The sequence below is a fragment of the Cuculus canorus genome, chromosome W, assembly GCF_017976375.1.
Source record: "Cuculus canorus isolate bCucCan1 chromosome W, bCucCan1.pri, whole genome shotgun sequence".
Lineage (NCBI taxonomy): Eukaryota > Metazoa > Chordata > Aves > Cuculiformes > Cuculidae > Cuculus > Cuculus canorus.
The window spans coordinates 22207584-22223210 of NC_071440.1; the positions used below are offsets into that span (position 1 = coordinate 22207584).

The following is a 15627-nucleotide window of genomic DNA, read 5'->3' on the forward strand; positions in this document are numbered from 1 at the left end:
CTAGAGGTGGTTCCACATCTTCTGGAGGTGGTTCCGGATCCCCTGGGGGTGGTTCCACATCTGAAGGTGGTTCTGGAGGTGGTTCCACATCTCCTGGAGGTGGTTCCACATCTCCTGGAAGTGGTTTCATGTCTCTTAGAGGTGGTTCCACATCTGGAGGTGGTTCTAGAGGTGGTTCCAGATCTCCTGGAGATGGTTCTAAGCCTCATAGAGGTGGTCCCACATCTCCTGGAGATGGTTCCGGATCTCCTGGAGGTGGTTCTGGATCTCTTGGAGATGGTTCCAGATCTGGAGGTGGTTCTAGAGGTGGTTCCACATCTCTTGGAGGTGGTTCTGGATCTCCTGGGGGTGGTTCCACATCTGAAGGTGGTTCTGCAGGTGGTTTCACATCTCCTGGAGATGGTTTCACATCTCCTGGAGGTGGTTCCACATCTCCTGGAGGTGGTTTCATGTCCCTTAGAGGTGCTTCCACATCTGGAGATGGTTCTAGAAGTGGTTCCACATCTTCTGGAGGTGGTTCCACATCTGGAGGTGGTTCTAGAGGTGGTTCCACATCTCTTGGAGGTGGTTCTGGATCTCCTGGGGGTGGTTCCACATCTGAAGGTGGTTCTAGAGGTGGTTCCACATCTCTTGGAGGTGGTTCCACATCTGGAGGTGGTTCTAGAGGTGGTTCCACATCTCTTGGAGGTGGTTCCAGATTTGGAGGAGGTTCTAGAAGTGGTCCCACATCTCCTTGAGGTGGTTCTGCATCTCCTTGAGATGGTTTCACATCTCCTGGAGGTGGTTCCACATCTGAAGGTGGTTCTAGAGGTGGTTCCAGATCTCCTGGAGATGGTTCTAAGCCTCATAGAGGTGGTTCCACATCTCCTGGAGGTGGTTCCGCATCTCATAGAGGTGGTTCCACATCTGGAGGGGGTTCTAGAAGTGGTCCCACATCTCCTCGAGATGGTTTCACATCTCCTGGAAGTGGTTTCATGTCTCTTAGAGGTGGTTCCACATCTGGAGGTGGTTCTAGAAGTGGTTCCGGATCTCCTGGAGATGGTTCCGGATCTCCTGGAGATGGTTCTGGATCTCCTGGAGATGGTTCTGGATCTCCTGGAGGTGGTTCCGGATCTCCTGGAGGTGGTTCTGGATCTCTTGGAGATGGTTCCAGATCTGGAGGTGGTTCTAGAGGTGGTCCCATATCTCCTGGAGGTGGTTCTGGATCTCCTGGGGGTGGTTCCACATCTGGAGGTGGTTCTGGAGGTGGTTTCACATCTCCTGGAGGTGGTTCTAAGTCTCATAGAGGTGGTTCTGGATCTCTTGGAGGTGGTTCCGCATCTGGAGGTGGTTCTAGAGGTGGTTTCACGTCTCCTGGAGGTGGTTTCACGTGTCCTGGAGATGGTTTCAGATCTGGAGGTGGTTCTAGAGGTGGTTCTGGATCTCTTGGAGGTGGTTCTGGATCTCTTGGAGGTGGTTCTGGATCTCCTGGGGGTGGTTCCACATCTGAAGGTGGTTCTAGAGGTGGCTCCAGATCTCCTGGAGATGGTTCTAAGCCTCATAGAGGTGGTTCCACATCTCCTGGAGGTGGTTCTGCATCTCCTGGAGATGGTTTCACATCTCCTGGAGGTGGTTCTGCATCTCCTCGAGATGGTTTCACATCTCCTGGAGGTGGTTCTCATGGAAATGGGTCGGGAGGACCTCAAAACTCAAAGGAACCACCGGGTTCTCCTCCTTCCTGGAGAAGATGGAGGTGAAGAAGAGGTCTTCTTGAAGCTCCGGATGTTCTCTTTGGACCACGACGGCATTGGACAACTGAAAGGCCTCAACTTCTCTTTCCTTGATGGGACCTCAGGAGCTCAGATGGGACCTCTCCAACCCTGGAGAAGGCTCTGAAGAACCATCAAAGCAGATGCAAAGAAGCTCCGTCCAAGCTGACCTTCAACCTTTCCAAAGATGGAGCAAACGAGGACCTCTGGAAGATCTCCTGGAGGTTATATCTCTCCTGGAAGCTGCTCTGATGGCTCCTCAGAACCTTCTGGAGGTTCTCAGAGCTCTGTTTCTCCTCTTGAAGGCCACCGCTTGTCTTAAATGGACATCCAAATGCTCTTTGTGTGGAGGAAACATCTCAAAGGAAGAGGACCTCTTCTCGGAAGGTCCCAAAGTTTGTTTGTTCCTCATTGTCTTCAGGAAGATTTGCATATCTTGAAGATCTTTGACCAGGAGGACACTTCCTCCACCACCAGGAGGTTCATATAGGACCAAAACCACCTCCAAAGCTTCAGAAGAACCCGAGAGAAGAAGAAGAAGATCGAGTGTTTTGTGGTAACATCTCCTGAGGGACCTCCTGGAGGTGAGATGGGTGGAGAAAGGGGTGGGATTGGCCTTCAAAGAGGGGCAGAAGGAGACCTGGGAGGTGGTGGAAGGGGTTGGAGGGACCTTAATGGTCATGGAATGGGGTTGGAAGGACCTTTGGAGGTCATGGGATGGGTTGGAAGGACCTTTGGAGGTCATCAAATGGGTTGGAAGGACCTTAAAGTTCATGGAATGGGTTGGAAGGACCTCAAAGATGATGGAGTGGTTGGGTTGGAGGGACCTTAAAAGTCATGGGATGGGTTTGAAGGACCTTTGAAGGTGATGGAATGGGTTTGAAGGACCTCAAAGATGGTGGAATGGTTGAGTTTGAGGACCTTAAAGGTCATGGAATGGGTTTGAAGGTCATCAAATGGACCTTAAAGGTCATCAAATGAGTTTGAAGGACCTCAAAGATGATGGAATGGTTGAGTTTGAGGACCTTTGAAGGTCATGGGATGGGTTTGAAGGACCTTTGAAGGTTATAGGGTGGGTTTGAAGCACCTTAAAGGTCATCAAATGGGTTTGAAGGACCTCAAAGATGATGGAATGATTGGGTTGGAGGGACTTAAAGGTCATGGAATGGGTTGGAAGGACCTTTGGAGGTCATGGAATGGGTTGGAAGGACCTTTGAAGGTCATGGGATGGGTTGGAAGGACCTTTGGAGGTCATGGGATGGGTTGGAAGGACCTTTGAAGGTCATGGGATGGGTTTGAAGGACCTTTGGAGGTCATAGAATGGGTTTGAAGGACCTTTTGAAGGTCATGGGATGGGTTTGAAGGACCTTTGAAGGTCATAGAATGGGTTGGAGGGACCTTTTGAAGGTCATGAGATGGGTTTGAAGGACCTTTGGAGGTCATGGGATGGGTTTGAAGGCCCTCAGAGCTTCTGGAGTGGTTGGTGGCAGAAGGACCTTAAAGAGCAGAGAAGGAAGTAGAAGTTTCTCCTCAAGATGAGTCACTTTGGGGGTTTTTTTGGGCCAAACCCAAAGTTGAGAAACCTGAACTGAGAGGAGGAAGAACTTGAGAAGGTCCAACCCCACCCCTGAGGTCCTTTATCTCCTCCTTCCACCACCAGGAAGTCCTTCTTGGTGGGGAAAAAGGTGGAGTGACACCAAGCGAGGACCTTCCTGGAAGGCCATAAATGACATCAGCGGTGACCAAAGTCCAAAGTGACGTCACCAAAAGTGGGAGTGGAGTCAAAAAGGACCTTTAAAGCCCCATTAGATCCACCTCAAACCCTTTCAAGTGTCTCCAAACCCACCTTCAAGACCTCCAGGGATAGGACAACCAGGAGAAGACCTTGTGGTTGTCCTCTCCACCACCACCAGGGGGTGGAAGAGGTCACGAGAGACCTCAGAGGTTGAGAAGCTCCAAAGAAGAGAAGAAAAGAAGGAAATGACTTCCGAAAGATCTCAAGAACCTCAAGGGGTTCGTGGTTGGAGATGACCCAAAGTGAGAGAGGACCTTCTCGTTTGGTCCTTCACCCCAAGCTTTGCTTCGTTCTTCTCCAGATGGTTCAGATTTGGGGTCACTGTTGGGTTTTGAGGTCCACGTGAGGCTTGAAGACCGTTTTTGGTCCACGTGGACCTTCTTTGGTGGCATCAAAGAGGACTTTCTGGTGTTGCTTCACGGTGGTGGGACAGGAGATGACGGGACAGGAACTGAGTGGCTTCTTTGGTCGCAATGACTTTGGATTTCACCTTCTTCTCCGTCTTCTTCTCCTCCGTTCCAGCTGCCAAATGGACAACCAAACCTTGGAGATGGATGGAGAAGACCTTGCGCGGCCTTCGAGGGACAAAGAGGGGCCAAAAAAGGAGGTAGAGGTCTTTCTTTATCTTCTAGAAGGTCAAAGAAAGACATCGTCTTGGAGATAAGACCTCGAATGGGGGGGTGGGGTGGGGTGGAGGGACCTTCAGAGGTTCTGGAAGGGGTTTGAAGGACCTCAAAGCTCATGGAAGGGGTTTGAAGGACCTTCAGAGCTTCTGGAAGGGGTTTGAAGGACCTTCAGAGGTTCTGGAAGGGGTTTGAAGGACCTTCAAAGCTCATGGAAGGGGTTTGAGGGACCTCAAAGATGATGGAATCATGGATTGAGTTGGGTTGGAAGGACCTTCAAAGCTCTTGGAAGGGGTTTGAAGGACCTTCAGAGCTTCTGGAAGGGGTTTGAAGGACCTTCAGAGCTTCTGGAAGGGGTTTGAAGGACCTTCAGAGCTTCTGGAAGGGGTTTGAGAGACCTTCAGAGCTTCTGGAAGGGGTTTGAAGGACCTTCAGAGGTTCTGGAAGGGGTTTGAGGGACCTTCCGAGCTTCTGGAAGGGGTTTGAAGGGCCTTCAAAGCTCATGGAAGGGGTTTGAAGGACCTTCAGAGCTTCTGGAAGGGGTTTGAGGGACCTTCAGAGCTTCTGGAAGGGGTTTGAGGGACCTTCAAAGCTTCTGGAAGGGCTTTGAGGGACCTTCAAAGATGGTGGAATCATGGATTGAGTTGGGTTGGAAGGGCCTTCAAAGCTCTTGGAAGGGGTTTGAGGGACATTGAAGGTCATGGAATGGGTGGGAAGAACCTTCAAGGTCTTGAAATCATGGAATGAGTTGGGTTGGAAGGACCTTCAGAGCTCCTGGAAGGGGTTTGAAGGACCTTCAGAGCTCCTGGAAGGGGTTTGAAGGACCTTCAGAGCTTCTGGAAGGGGTTTGAAGGACCTTCAAAGCTCTTGGAAGGGGTTTGAAGGACCTTCAAAGCTCTTGGAAGGGGTTTGAAGGACCTTCAGAGGTTCTGGAAGGGGTTGGAAGGACCTTCAAAGCTCCTGGAAGGGGTTTGAGGGACCTTCAAAGGTGATGGAATGGGTTTGAAGGACCTTCAAAGGTTCTGGAAGGGGTTTGAAGGACCTTCAAAGGTTCTGGAAGGGGTTTGAAGGACCTTCAAAGGTTCTGGAAGGGGTTTGAAGGACCTTCAAAGCTTCTGGAAGGGGTTTGAAGGACCTTCAAAGCTCTTGGAAGGGGTTTGAAGGACCTTCAAAGCTCTTGGAAGGGGTTTGAGGGACCTTCAGAGCTTCTGGAAGGGGTTTGAGGGACCTTCAGAGCTTCTGGAAGGGGTTTGAGGGACCTTCAAGGCTTCTGGAAGGGGTTTGAAGGACCTTCAGAGCTTCTGGAATGGGTTTGAAGGACCTTCAAAGCTCCTCAACCTTCTCAGGAGCTTCATTCTAGAGGAGAAGAGGCTGAGGAGGACCTCGTGATGGTTTCCACCTTCTCCCCCCGAGGAGAAGAAGCCATTCCGAAGGACCATCAGAAGCTGCTTCTGGAGTGGCTGAAGTTGAACCTCAGGAGGTTCTTCTTCCCCCAAAGGTTCTTTTCCGTTCTTTGCAGGTCCAGAAGATGAAACGGTCCCTCCTGAAGGTCTTCTTGATGTGTCTTCTGGCGTGTGTGGTCACCACAACTCTCGGAGTCCTCATCCTCTCCTTGGTCTACTTGAAGAATCCCCTTTATCTCCAAGTGGTGGACCTCAAAACTGAAGGTCCACCTTCTCCCAAACCAGAAGAAAACAACGTGGACATCAAATTCCAGTTCCTCAATCATCTCCAAACTTCAAAGGTACCTTCTGGAGATGTTCCTCCACCTCCGCGTGAGCTCTTTGGAGGTTCCTCCACCTCCGCGTGAGCTCTTTGGAGGTCCCTCCACCTCCACGTGAGCTCTTTGGAGGTTCCTCCACCTCCGCGTGAGCTCTTTGGAGGTTCCTCCACCTCCGCGTGAGCTCTTTGGAGGTTCCTCCACCTCCGCGTGAGCTCTTTGGAGGTTCCTCCACCTCCGCGTGAGCCCTTTGGAGGTTCCTCCACCTCCGCGTGAGCCCTTTGGAGGTTCCTCCACCTCCGCGTGAGCCCTTTGGAGGTTCCTCCACCTCCGCGTGAACCCTTTGGAGGTTCCTCCACCTCCACCTGAGCTCTTTGGAGGTTCCTCCACCTCCGCGTGAGCCCTTTGGAGGTCCCTCCACCTCCGCGTGAACCCTTTGGAGGTTCCTCCACCTCCGCGTGAGCTCTTTGGAGGTTCCTCCACCTCCGCGTGAACCCTTTGGAGGTTCCTCCACCTCCACGTGAGCTCTTTGGAGGTTCCTCCACCTCCACGTGAGCTCTTTAAGGTCCATTTCTTGGTGGCCTTTCAGGTCCACCGTTATCCCGGTGGAGAGATCCAATGGGGGAGGTTCCGAGAGGACCTTGGACAATACGATAGTCCTCAAGAGATGACTTTTGGCCAAAGTCTCAACCGCCATCGCTCGAAGATGACTTTCGCAACGTTGAAGATCAAATCTCGAGGCCTTCGAGTCCCTCATTGGCATTTCAACGCCAACGAACACGGATACGTCCTCCAGGTACCGTGGAGAAGACCTCAAAGCTCCTCCACACCCACCACCACCTTCCAACCCAACCATTCCATGACCTTTGAGGTCCTTCCAACCATCTCATGACCTTCAAGGTCCTCCAACCCAACCATTCCATGACCTTTGAGGTCCTTCAAACCCATCCCATGACCTTCAAAGGTCCTTCCAACCCATCCCATGACCTTCAAGGTCCTCCAACTCAACCATTCCATCATCTTTGAGGTCCTTCCAACCCATCTCACAACCTTCAAAGGTCCTTCAAACCCATCCCATGACCTTCAAAGGTCCTTCCAACCCACCTCAGTCCATGACTCCATCATCTTTGAGGTCCTTCCAACCCATCCCATGACCTTTAAGGTCCTTCCAACCCATCCCATGACCTTCAAAGGTCCTCCAACCCACCTCAGTCCATCATTCCATCATCTTTGAGGTCCTTCAAACCATCTCATGACCTTCAAGGTCCTCCAACCCAACCATTCCATCACCTTTGAGGTCCTTCCAACCCATCCCACGACCTTCAAAGGTCCTTCCAACCCACCTCAGTCCATCATTCCATCATCTTTGAGGTCCTTCTGACTCATTCCATGACCTTTAAGGTCCTTCAAACCCATCCCATGACCTTCAAAGGTCCTTCAAACCCATCCCATGACCTTCAAAGGTCCTTCAAACCCATCCCATGACCTTCAAAGGGCCTTCAAACCCATCCCATGACCTTCAAAGGCCCTTCAAACCATCCCATGACCTTCAAAGGTCCTTCAAACCCATCCCATGACCTTCAAAGGTCCTTCAAACCCATCCCATGACCTTCAAAGGGCCTTCAAACCCATCCCATGACCTTCAAAGGGCCTTCAAACCCATCCCATGACCTTCAAAGGGCCTTCAAACCCATCCCATGACCTTCAAAGGTCCTTCCAACCCATCCCATGACCTTCAAGGTCCTCCAACCCAACCATTCCATCACCTTTGAGGTCCTTCCGACCCATCCCATGACCTCCAAAGCCCTCCAACCCCTCTCAATCCACCATTCCATCACCTTCGAGGTCCTCCATGACCTTCCAAGGTCCTTCCAACCCACCCCCCGAGCTCCGAGATCTCCGTTGAGGTCTTCTCCTTCTCCTTCTCCTCAGGGCTCGGTCTGGGTTGGAGTCATCTCCTCCGAGGACCCAACGGTCACCACCTACACGGTCAGCGCTGGACAGGTCTTCTTCTTCCCCCGAAACACCGTCCATTGGTTGAAGAACGTTGGCCTTCAAGACTGTGTCCTTCTGCTCTTCTTCTCCACCCACCACGAACTTCAGACCATGGACGTGGACGATGCCTTCTTCTCCACTCCAGAGGACATCGTGGCGAGAGCTTTCAAGGTAGGCTTCGAGGAGACCTTCTGCTCCACCATCTTCTCTCCATCTCAGGTGACTTCAACCTTCTCTGTGGTTGTCTTCTTCAGCCTCGCGGTGGTGTCAACTTCATCCGTACCTTCAAGAAACAACTTGAAGACCAAGCGGTCAATTTACCGCCCAACTTAGACCTTCTCCTTCACAACGTCACCTACGGACAATCTCCGGCCGAGAAGGTCTGGAGATACTTCTATGATCTTCAAGGTGAGCACTGCAGAGAGGGCAAAGGGCTCCACAAGGACCTCACAACGTTGGGTTGAGGTTCTCCTTGAGGTTCTCCTTGAGGTTCCCCCTGAGGTTCTTCTGAGGTTCTCCAGAGGTTCTTGACCAGTTTGGGCCAATGTTCCTCTGAGGTTCCTCTGAGGTTCCTCTGAGGTTCCTGACCAGTTTGGGCCAATGTTCTCCAGAGGTTCTCCAGAGGTTCTCTTGAGGTTCTCCTGAGGTTCCTCTGAGGTTCTCCTGAGGTTCTTGACCACATTGGGCCAATGTTCTCCAGAGGCTCTCCTGAGGTTCCTCTGAGGTTCCTCTGAGGCTCTCCAGAGGTTCCTCTGAGGCTCTCCTGAGGTTCCTGAGCAGATTGGGTCAGTGTTCTCCAGAGGTTCTCCAGAGGTTCTCCTGAGGTTCCTTTGAGGTTCTTCTGAGGTTCCTGAGCAGATTGGGCTGAGGTTCTCCTGAGGTTCTTGACCACATTGGGCCAGTGTTCTCCAGAGGCTCTCCAGAGGTTCCTCTGAGGCTCTCCAGAGGTTCCTCTGAGTTTCTCCTGAGGTTCCTGAGCAGATTGGGTCAATGTTCTCCAGTGGTTCTCCAGAGGTTCTCCTGAGGTTCTCCAGAGGTTCCTCACCACATTGGGCCAATATTCTCCTGAGGTTCTCCTGAGGTTCTCCTGAGGTTCTCCTGAGGTTCTCCTGAGGTTCTCCTGAGGTTCTCTTGAGGTTCCCCTGAGGTTCCCCTGAGGCTCTCCTGAGGTTCTCCTGAGGTTCCTGACCAGGTTGGGCCAATGTTCCCCTGAGGTTCCTCTGAGGTTCTCCTGAGGTTCCTCTGAGGTTCTCCTGAGGTTCTTGACCACATTGGGCCAATATTCTCCCGAGGTTCTCCTGAGGTTCCTGACCAGGTTGGGCCAAGGTTCCTCTGAGGTTCCTCTGAGGTTCCTGACCAGATTAGGTCAATGTTTTCCTGAGGTTCTTGACCACATTGGGCCAATGTTCCCCTGAGGTTCTCCTGAGGTTCCTCTGAGATCCTCCTGAGGTTCCTTTGAGGTTCTTCTGAGGTTCCTGAGCAGATTGGGCCAATGTTCCCCTGAGGTTCCCCTGAGGTTCTCCTGAGGTTCTTGACCACATTGGGCCAATGTTCTCCAGAGGCTCTCCAGAGGTTCCTCTGAGGCTCTCCAGAGGTTCCTCTGAGTTTCTCCTGAGGTTCCTGACCACGTTGGGCCAATATTCCTCTGAGGTTCCCCTGAGGTTCTCTTGAGGTTCCTCTGAGGTTCTCCTGAGGTTCTTGACCACATTGGGACAATATTCTCCTGAGGTTCTCCTGAGGTTCTCCTGAGGTTCTCCTGAGGTTCCTGACCAGGTTGGGCCAATATTCTCCTGAGGTTCCTCTGAGGTTCTCCTGAGGTTCTCCTGAGGTTCCTGACCACATCGGGCCAATATTCTCCTGAGGTTCTCCTGAGGTTCTCCTGAGGTTCCTCTGAGGTTCCTCTGAGGTTCTCCTGAGGTTCCTGACCAGTTTGGGCCAATGTTCTCCAGAGGTTCTCCAGAGGTTCTCTTGAGGTTCCCATGAGGTTCCTCTGAGGTTCTCCTGAGGTTCTTGACCACATTGGGACAATGTTCTCCAGAGGTTCCTCTGAGGCTCTCCAGAGGTTCCTCTGAGGCTCTCCTGAGCTTCTCCAGAGGTTCTCCTGAGGTTCCTGACCAGGTTGGGCCAATGTTCTCCTGAGGTTCCTCTGAGGTTCCTCTGAGGTTCCTGACCAGATTAGGTCAATGTTCTCCTGAGGTTCCTCTGAGGTTCTCCAGAGGTTCCTCACCACGTTGGGCCAATGTTCCCCCTGAGGTTCCCCCTGAGGTTCCCCCTGAAGTTCTCCTGAGGTTCTTGACCAGTTTGGGCCAATATTCTTTTGAGGCTCTCTTGAGGTTCCCCTGAGTTTCTTCTGAGGTTCTCCTGAGGTTCCTGAGCAGTTTGAGCCAATGTTCCCCTGAGGTTCCCCTGAGGTTCTCCAGAGGTTCTTGACCAGTTTGGGCCAATGTTCCTCTGAGGTTCCTCTGAGGTTCCTCTGAGGTTCTCCTGAGGTTCCTGACCAGTTTGGGCCAATGTTCTCCAGAGGTTCTCTTGAGGTTCCCATGAGGTTCCTCTGAGGTTCTCCAGAGGCTCTCCAGAGGTTCCTCTGAGGCTCTCCTGAGGTTCCTGAGCAGATTGGGTCAATGTTCTCCAGAGGTTCCTCTGAGGTTCTCCAGAGGTTCAGGACCACATTGGGCCAATATTCTCCTGAGGCTCTCCTGAGGTTCCTCTGAGGTTCTTCAGAGGTTCTCCTGAGGTTCCTGACCAGATTAGGTCAATGTTTTCCTGAGGTTCCCCTGAGGTTCTCCAGAGGTTCCTCACCATATTGGGCCAATGTTCCCCTGAGGTTCCCCCGAGGTTCCCCCTGAGGTTCTCCAGAGGTTCTTGACCACGTTGGGCCAATATTCTCTTGAGGTTCTCTTGAGGATCTCCTGAGGTTCCCCTGAGTTTCTTCTGAGGTTCTCCTGAGGTTCCTGAGCAGTTTGAGCCAATGTTCCCCTGAGGTCCCCCTGAGGTTCCACTGAGGTTCTCCTGAGGTTCATGACCACGTTGGGCCAATATTCTCCTGAGGTTCTCCTGAGGTTCTCCTGAGGTTCTCCAGAGGTTCTCCAGAGGTTCTCCAGAGGTTCTTGACCAGTTTGGGCCAATATTCCCCTGAGGTTCCCCTGAGGTTCCCCTGAGGTTCTCCTGAGGTTCCTGACCACATTTGGGCCAATGTTCTCCTGAGGCTCTCCTGAGGTTCCTGACCAGATTGGGTCAATGTTCTTTTGAGCTTCTCCAGAGGTTCTCCAGAGGTTCCTGACCAGGTTGGGCCAATGTTCCTCTGAGGTTCTCCAGAGGTTCTCCTGAGGTTCCCCTGCGGTTCTCCTGAGGTTCCTGACCACGTTGGGCCAATATTCTCCTGAGGTTCTTCTGAGCTTCTCCTGAGGTTCTCCAGACCTTCTCCAGAGCTTCCTGACCACGTTGGGCCAACCTTCTCCTCCTTATCTCCACCCAAGGGTCGGCCACGTTTCCTTTCCCCGGAGGCCTCTTCCAGTGGGCTCCTTACCAGAGAGACACCACCACCTTCACCCACCTGGAGAAGATCTTCAGCGACTCCTTGAACACGGTGGGTCTTTCTGAGGTCCTTCAATGCCATCTCCTGATCTTTGAGGACCTTCAAAACCATCTCCTGATCTTTTTGAGGACCTTCAAAACCATCTCATGATCTTTCTGAGGTCCTTCAAAACCATCTCCTGATCTTTGAGGACCTCCAACGCCATCTCCTGATCTCCAAAGCCCAGAGTTGAAGGTATCAGGAGATCCTTTGACCTCAGGTGGACCTTCACCTCTTGTTCTTCTCCTTCCAGCATGAAGACACTCTGACCTTGGCCACTCTCCGCATCTTCAGCAACTCTTTGGGTCAACCTCATTACCACTTCAACGCTAACGAGATGGGTTACGTCGTCAGCGGCTGCGGAGAGGTACAGCGCTGCCACCGCTTGGGGGGACCTCCGGGGGACATCTCGGGAGGTTTTGATGGACCTTTAGTGGAGATCTCTAAAGGTTTGATGGACCTCTGAGGTTTGAAGGATCTCTAATGGAGATCTCTTGAGGTTTGAAGGACCTCTAATGGAGATCTCTGAGGTTTTATGGACCTCTAATGGAGATCTCTTGAGGTTTGATGGACCTCTGAGGTTTGATGGACCTCTGGTGGAGATCTCTTGAGGTTTAATGGACCTCTAATGGAGATCTCTTGAGGTTTGAAGGACCTCTAATGGAGATCTCTGAGGTTTTATGGACCTTTATTGGAGATCTCTTGAGGTTTAATGGATCTCTGAGGTTTAATGGACCTCTAATGGAGATCTCTGGAGGTTTAATGGACCTTTAGTGGAGATCTCTGGAGGTTTAATGGACCTCTAATGGAGATCTCTTGAGGTTTGATGGACCTTTAATGGAGATCTCTTGAGGTTTGAAGGACCTCTAATGGAGATCTCTGGAGGTTTAATGGACCTTTAGTGGAGATCTCTTGAGGTTTAATGGATCTCTGAGGTCTGAAGGACCTCTAATGGAGATCTCTGGAGGTTTAATGGACCTCTAATGGAGATCTCTTGAGGTTTAATGGATCTCTGAGCTTTGAAGGACCTCTAATGGAGATCTCTTGAGGTTTGATGGACCTTTAATGGAGATCTCTTGAGGTTTAATGGACCTCTAATGGAGATCTCTTGAGGTTTGATGGATCTCTGAGGTTTGAAGGACCTCTAATGGAGATCTCTTGAGGTTTGAAGGACCTCTGGTGGAGATCTCTTGAGGTTTGATGGACCTTTAGTGGAGATCTCTGGAGGCTTAATGGACCTCTGAGTTTTGAAGGACCTCTGGTGGAGATCTCTGAGGTTTTATGGACCTCTAATGGAGATCTCTTGAGGTTTAATGGACCTCTGAGGTTTGATGGACCTCTAATGGAGATCTCTTGAGGTTTGAAGGACCTCTAATGGAGATCTCAGAGGTTTGAAGGACCTCTGGTGGAGATGTGTGGAGGTTCGATGGCCTCTGCGCTTTGGTGGTCCTCCGTGGTGCCGTTGCGTTGAAGCTCCACCCCTGGGAGGTCACCCGGAGCTCCTTCTCCTCCTCAGGTTGGCCTCATTCTCTCCGGTGTCTCCTCCAACTTCAACATCGCCATCGGAGATGTCTTCTTCTTCCCCGTTGGAACTCAACACTACATCAAAAGCACCTGCGAGGAGGACCTTCTCCTCCTCCTGGCCTACAGCACAGGAGAGCAGGTGAGGACTTCCTGCCCTGGACCACCTCCAGGAGAACCTCTTCATGGGCCTCCAAACCCTTCTATGACCTTCAGAGGTCCTTCTATGACCTTCAAAGGTCCTTCTATGACCTTCAAAGGTCCTCCAAACCACTCTATGACCTTCAAAGGTCCTCCAAACCCTTCCATGACCTTCATGGTCCTTCAAACTTGGACCTTCAATGGTCCTCCAAACCCTTTTATGACCTTCAAAGGTCCTCCAAACCCATTCTGTGACCTTCAAAGTCCTCCAACTCAACCATTCTATGACCTTTAAGGTCCTCCAAACCCTTCTATGACCTTCAAAGGTCCTTCAAACCACTCTATGACCTCCAAAGGTCCTCAAACCCTTCTATGACCTTCATGGTCCTTCAAACTTGGACCTTTAAAGGTCCTTCAAACACTTTTATGACCTTCAAAGGTCCTTCTATGACCTTCAAAGGTCCTTCAAACCCTTCTGTGACCTTCAAAGGTCCTTCTATGACCTTCAAAGGTCCTTCAAACCCTTCCATGACCTTCGTGGTCCTTCAAACTTGGACCTTCAAAGGTCCTTCAAACCATTCCATGACCTCCAGAGGTCCTCCAAACCCTTCTATGACCTTTAAAGGTCCTCCAAACCCTTCCATGACCTTCAAAGTCCTCCAACTCAACCATCTCATGACCTTCAAAAGTCCTCCAAACCCTTCTATGACCTTCAAAGGTCCTTCTATGACCTTCAAAGGTCCTTCAAACCCTTCCATGACCTTCATGGTCCTTCAAACTTGGACCTTCAAAGGTCCTCCAAACCATTCCATGACCTTCAGAGGTCCTTCAAACCATTCTATGACCTTTAAAGGTCCTCCAAACCACTCTATGACCTTCAAAGGTCCTTCAAACCCTTCTATGACCTTCGTGGTCCTTCAAACTTGGACCTTCGAAGGTCCTCCAAAGCCTTCTATGACCTTCAACAGGTCCTTCTATGACCTTTAAAGGTCCTCCAAAACCCTTTTATGACCTTCATGGTCCTTCAAATTTGGACCTTCAAAGGTCCTCCAAACCCTTCCATGACCTTCAAAGTCCTCCAACTCAACCATCTCATGACCTTCAAGGTCCTCCAAACCCTTCTATGACCTTCAAGGTTCTCCAACCCTTCCGTGACCTCCAAAGGTCCCTCCCAAGTCCTTCTCCGACGCTGTGTCCGTTGTCTTCTCCTCCGTAGTTGGAGACCCTTCGCATGAAGGACTATTTCCGCCTCACGGTTGACCACGTTCTGGCTCAGCTCTTCTGGAAGGACCAAAAGGACTTCCAGAACTTCTCCGGATCTTCTCGGAAATGACCTCCAAACCCCTTTGGAGGTCCTTTTGGACCATCTCAAAGGACTTTGGCCTCTTGGAAGAGATTAAAAGCCGTTCCCACCGCTCTGAGCTCCGTCTGCTTTGGACTTCCCCCTCAGGTGGAGGTGACCCCGAGAGGTCCCCAAAGCTCCTGCAGAGCTGGTGGTGCTCCAGGAACCCCTGGGGCTTCTCCACAGCTTTGGATGAACCTCAGGGCTTGGTCCCTCCGGTCCGTGGATCCTCGGTTCCTCGGTTCCATGGTCCTTTGGTTCCATGGTTCCATGGTCCTTTGGTTCCTGGGTTCCTCAGTCCCTCGGTTCCTCAGTTCCATGGTCTTTTGGTTCCTGGTTTCCATGGTTCCATGGTCCTTTGGTTCCTCAGTTCCTTGGTTCCATGGACCTTTGGTTCCTGGTTTCCATGGTTCCTCAGTTCAATGGTTCCATGGTTCCTCGGTTCCTCGGTTCCTCAGTTCCATGGTCCTTTGGTTCCATGGTTCCTCGGTTCCATGGTCCCATGGTTCCACGGTTCCTCGGTTCCTCAGTTCCACGGTCCTTTGTTTCTTCAGTCCCTCAGTTCCATGGTCTTTTGGTCCATCAGTTCCATGGTCCATTGGTTCCTCAGTTCCTCAATTCCATGATCCTTTGGTTCCTCAGTTCCATGGTCCTTTGGTTCCATGGTTCCTCAGTTCCATGGTTCCGTGGTCCTTTGGTTCCTCAGTTCCATGGTTCCATGGTCCTTTGGTTCCTCAGTTCCATGGTTCCATGGTCCTTTGGTTCCTCGGTTCCTCAGTTCCATGGTCCTTTGGTTCCATGGTTCCATGGTCCTTTGGTTCCTCAGTTCCATGGTTCCATGGTCCTTTGGTTCCTCAGTTCCATGGTCCTTTGGTTCCTCGGTTCCTCGGTTCCTCGGTTCCTCGGTTCCATGGTTCCTCGGTTCCATGGTTCCTCGGTTCCATGGTTCCTCAGTTCCATGGTTCCATGGTCCTTTGGTTCCTCGGTTCCATGGTTCCTCGGTTCCATGGTTCCTCAGTTCCATGGTTCCATGGTCCTTTGGTTCCTCAGTTCCATGGTTCCTCAGTCCCTCAGTTCCTCAGTTCCATGGTCCTTTGGTTCCATGGTTCCTTGGTCCCTCGGTCCTTTGGTTCCTCAGTTCCATGGTTCCATGATCCGATGGTTCCTG

General features: G+C 51.5%; 2 protein-coding genes across 3 annotated transcripts; both read left to right on the top strand.

Annotated features, from left to right (window-relative positions):
- The first annotated feature begins 192 nt into the window (after positions 1–192).
- LOC128850289 (uncharacterized) lies at positions 193–1875 on the top strand. The gene is made up of 2 exons (XM_054053313.1): positions 193–1017; positions 1060–1875. Exons 1-2 carry the CDS (start codon positions 193–195, stop codon positions 1873–1875), a joined length of 1641 nt encoding a protein of 546 aa, XP_053909288.1.
- Positions 1876–2192: 317 nt separating this feature from the next.
- On the top strand, positions 2193–14520 carry LOC128850290 (uncharacterized). 2 transcript variants are annotated; one of them, XM_054053315.1, is made up of 10 exons: positions 2193–2332; positions 4066–4150; positions 5686–5910; positions 6476–6682; positions 7819–8052; positions 8136–8289; positions 11358–11467; positions 11709–11822; positions 12972–13118; positions 14334–14519. In XM_054053315.1, the coding sequence occupies exons 2-10, from the start codon at positions 4073–4075 to the stop codon at positions 14448–14450; spliced, it is 1386 nt and encodes a 461-aa protein (XP_053909290.1). In that variant the 5' UTR covers positions 2193–2332; positions 4066–4072; the 3' UTR covers positions 14451–14519. The 2 variants fall into 2 exon arrangements, with proteins under 2 accessions (XP_053909290.1, XP_053909291.1); XM_054053316.1 differs by lacking the exon at positions 12972–13118 and having other exon boundaries at positions 14334–14520.
- The last annotated feature ends 1107 nt before the right edge of the window (positions 14521–15627 follow it).

Excerpts from the sequence above, each read along its gene's own strand:
- LOC128850289 (XM_054053313.1), top strand. The coding sequence starts at position 193 with ATGGTTCTAAGCCTCATAGAGGTGGTCCCACATCTCCTGGAGATGGTT. Across the intron at positions 1,018-1,059 it reads ATCTGGAGGTGGTTCTAGAA|ATGGTTCTGGATCTCCTGGA; the intron begins GTGGTTCCGGAT and ends GATCTCCTGGAG.
- LOC128850290 (XM_054053315.1), top strand. The coding sequence starts at position 4,073 with ATGGACAACCAAACCTTGGAGATGGATGGAGAAGACCTTGCGCGGCCT. Across the intron at positions 4,151-5,685 it reads AAGAGGGGCCAAAAAAGGAG|GTCCAGAAGATGAAACGGTC; the intron begins GTAGAGGTCTTT and ends CGTTCTTTGCAG. Across the intron at positions 11,823-12,971 it reads TCGTCAGCGGCTGCGGAGAG|GTTGGCCTCATTCTCTCCGG; the intron begins GTACAGCGCTGC and ends TCTCCTCCTCAG.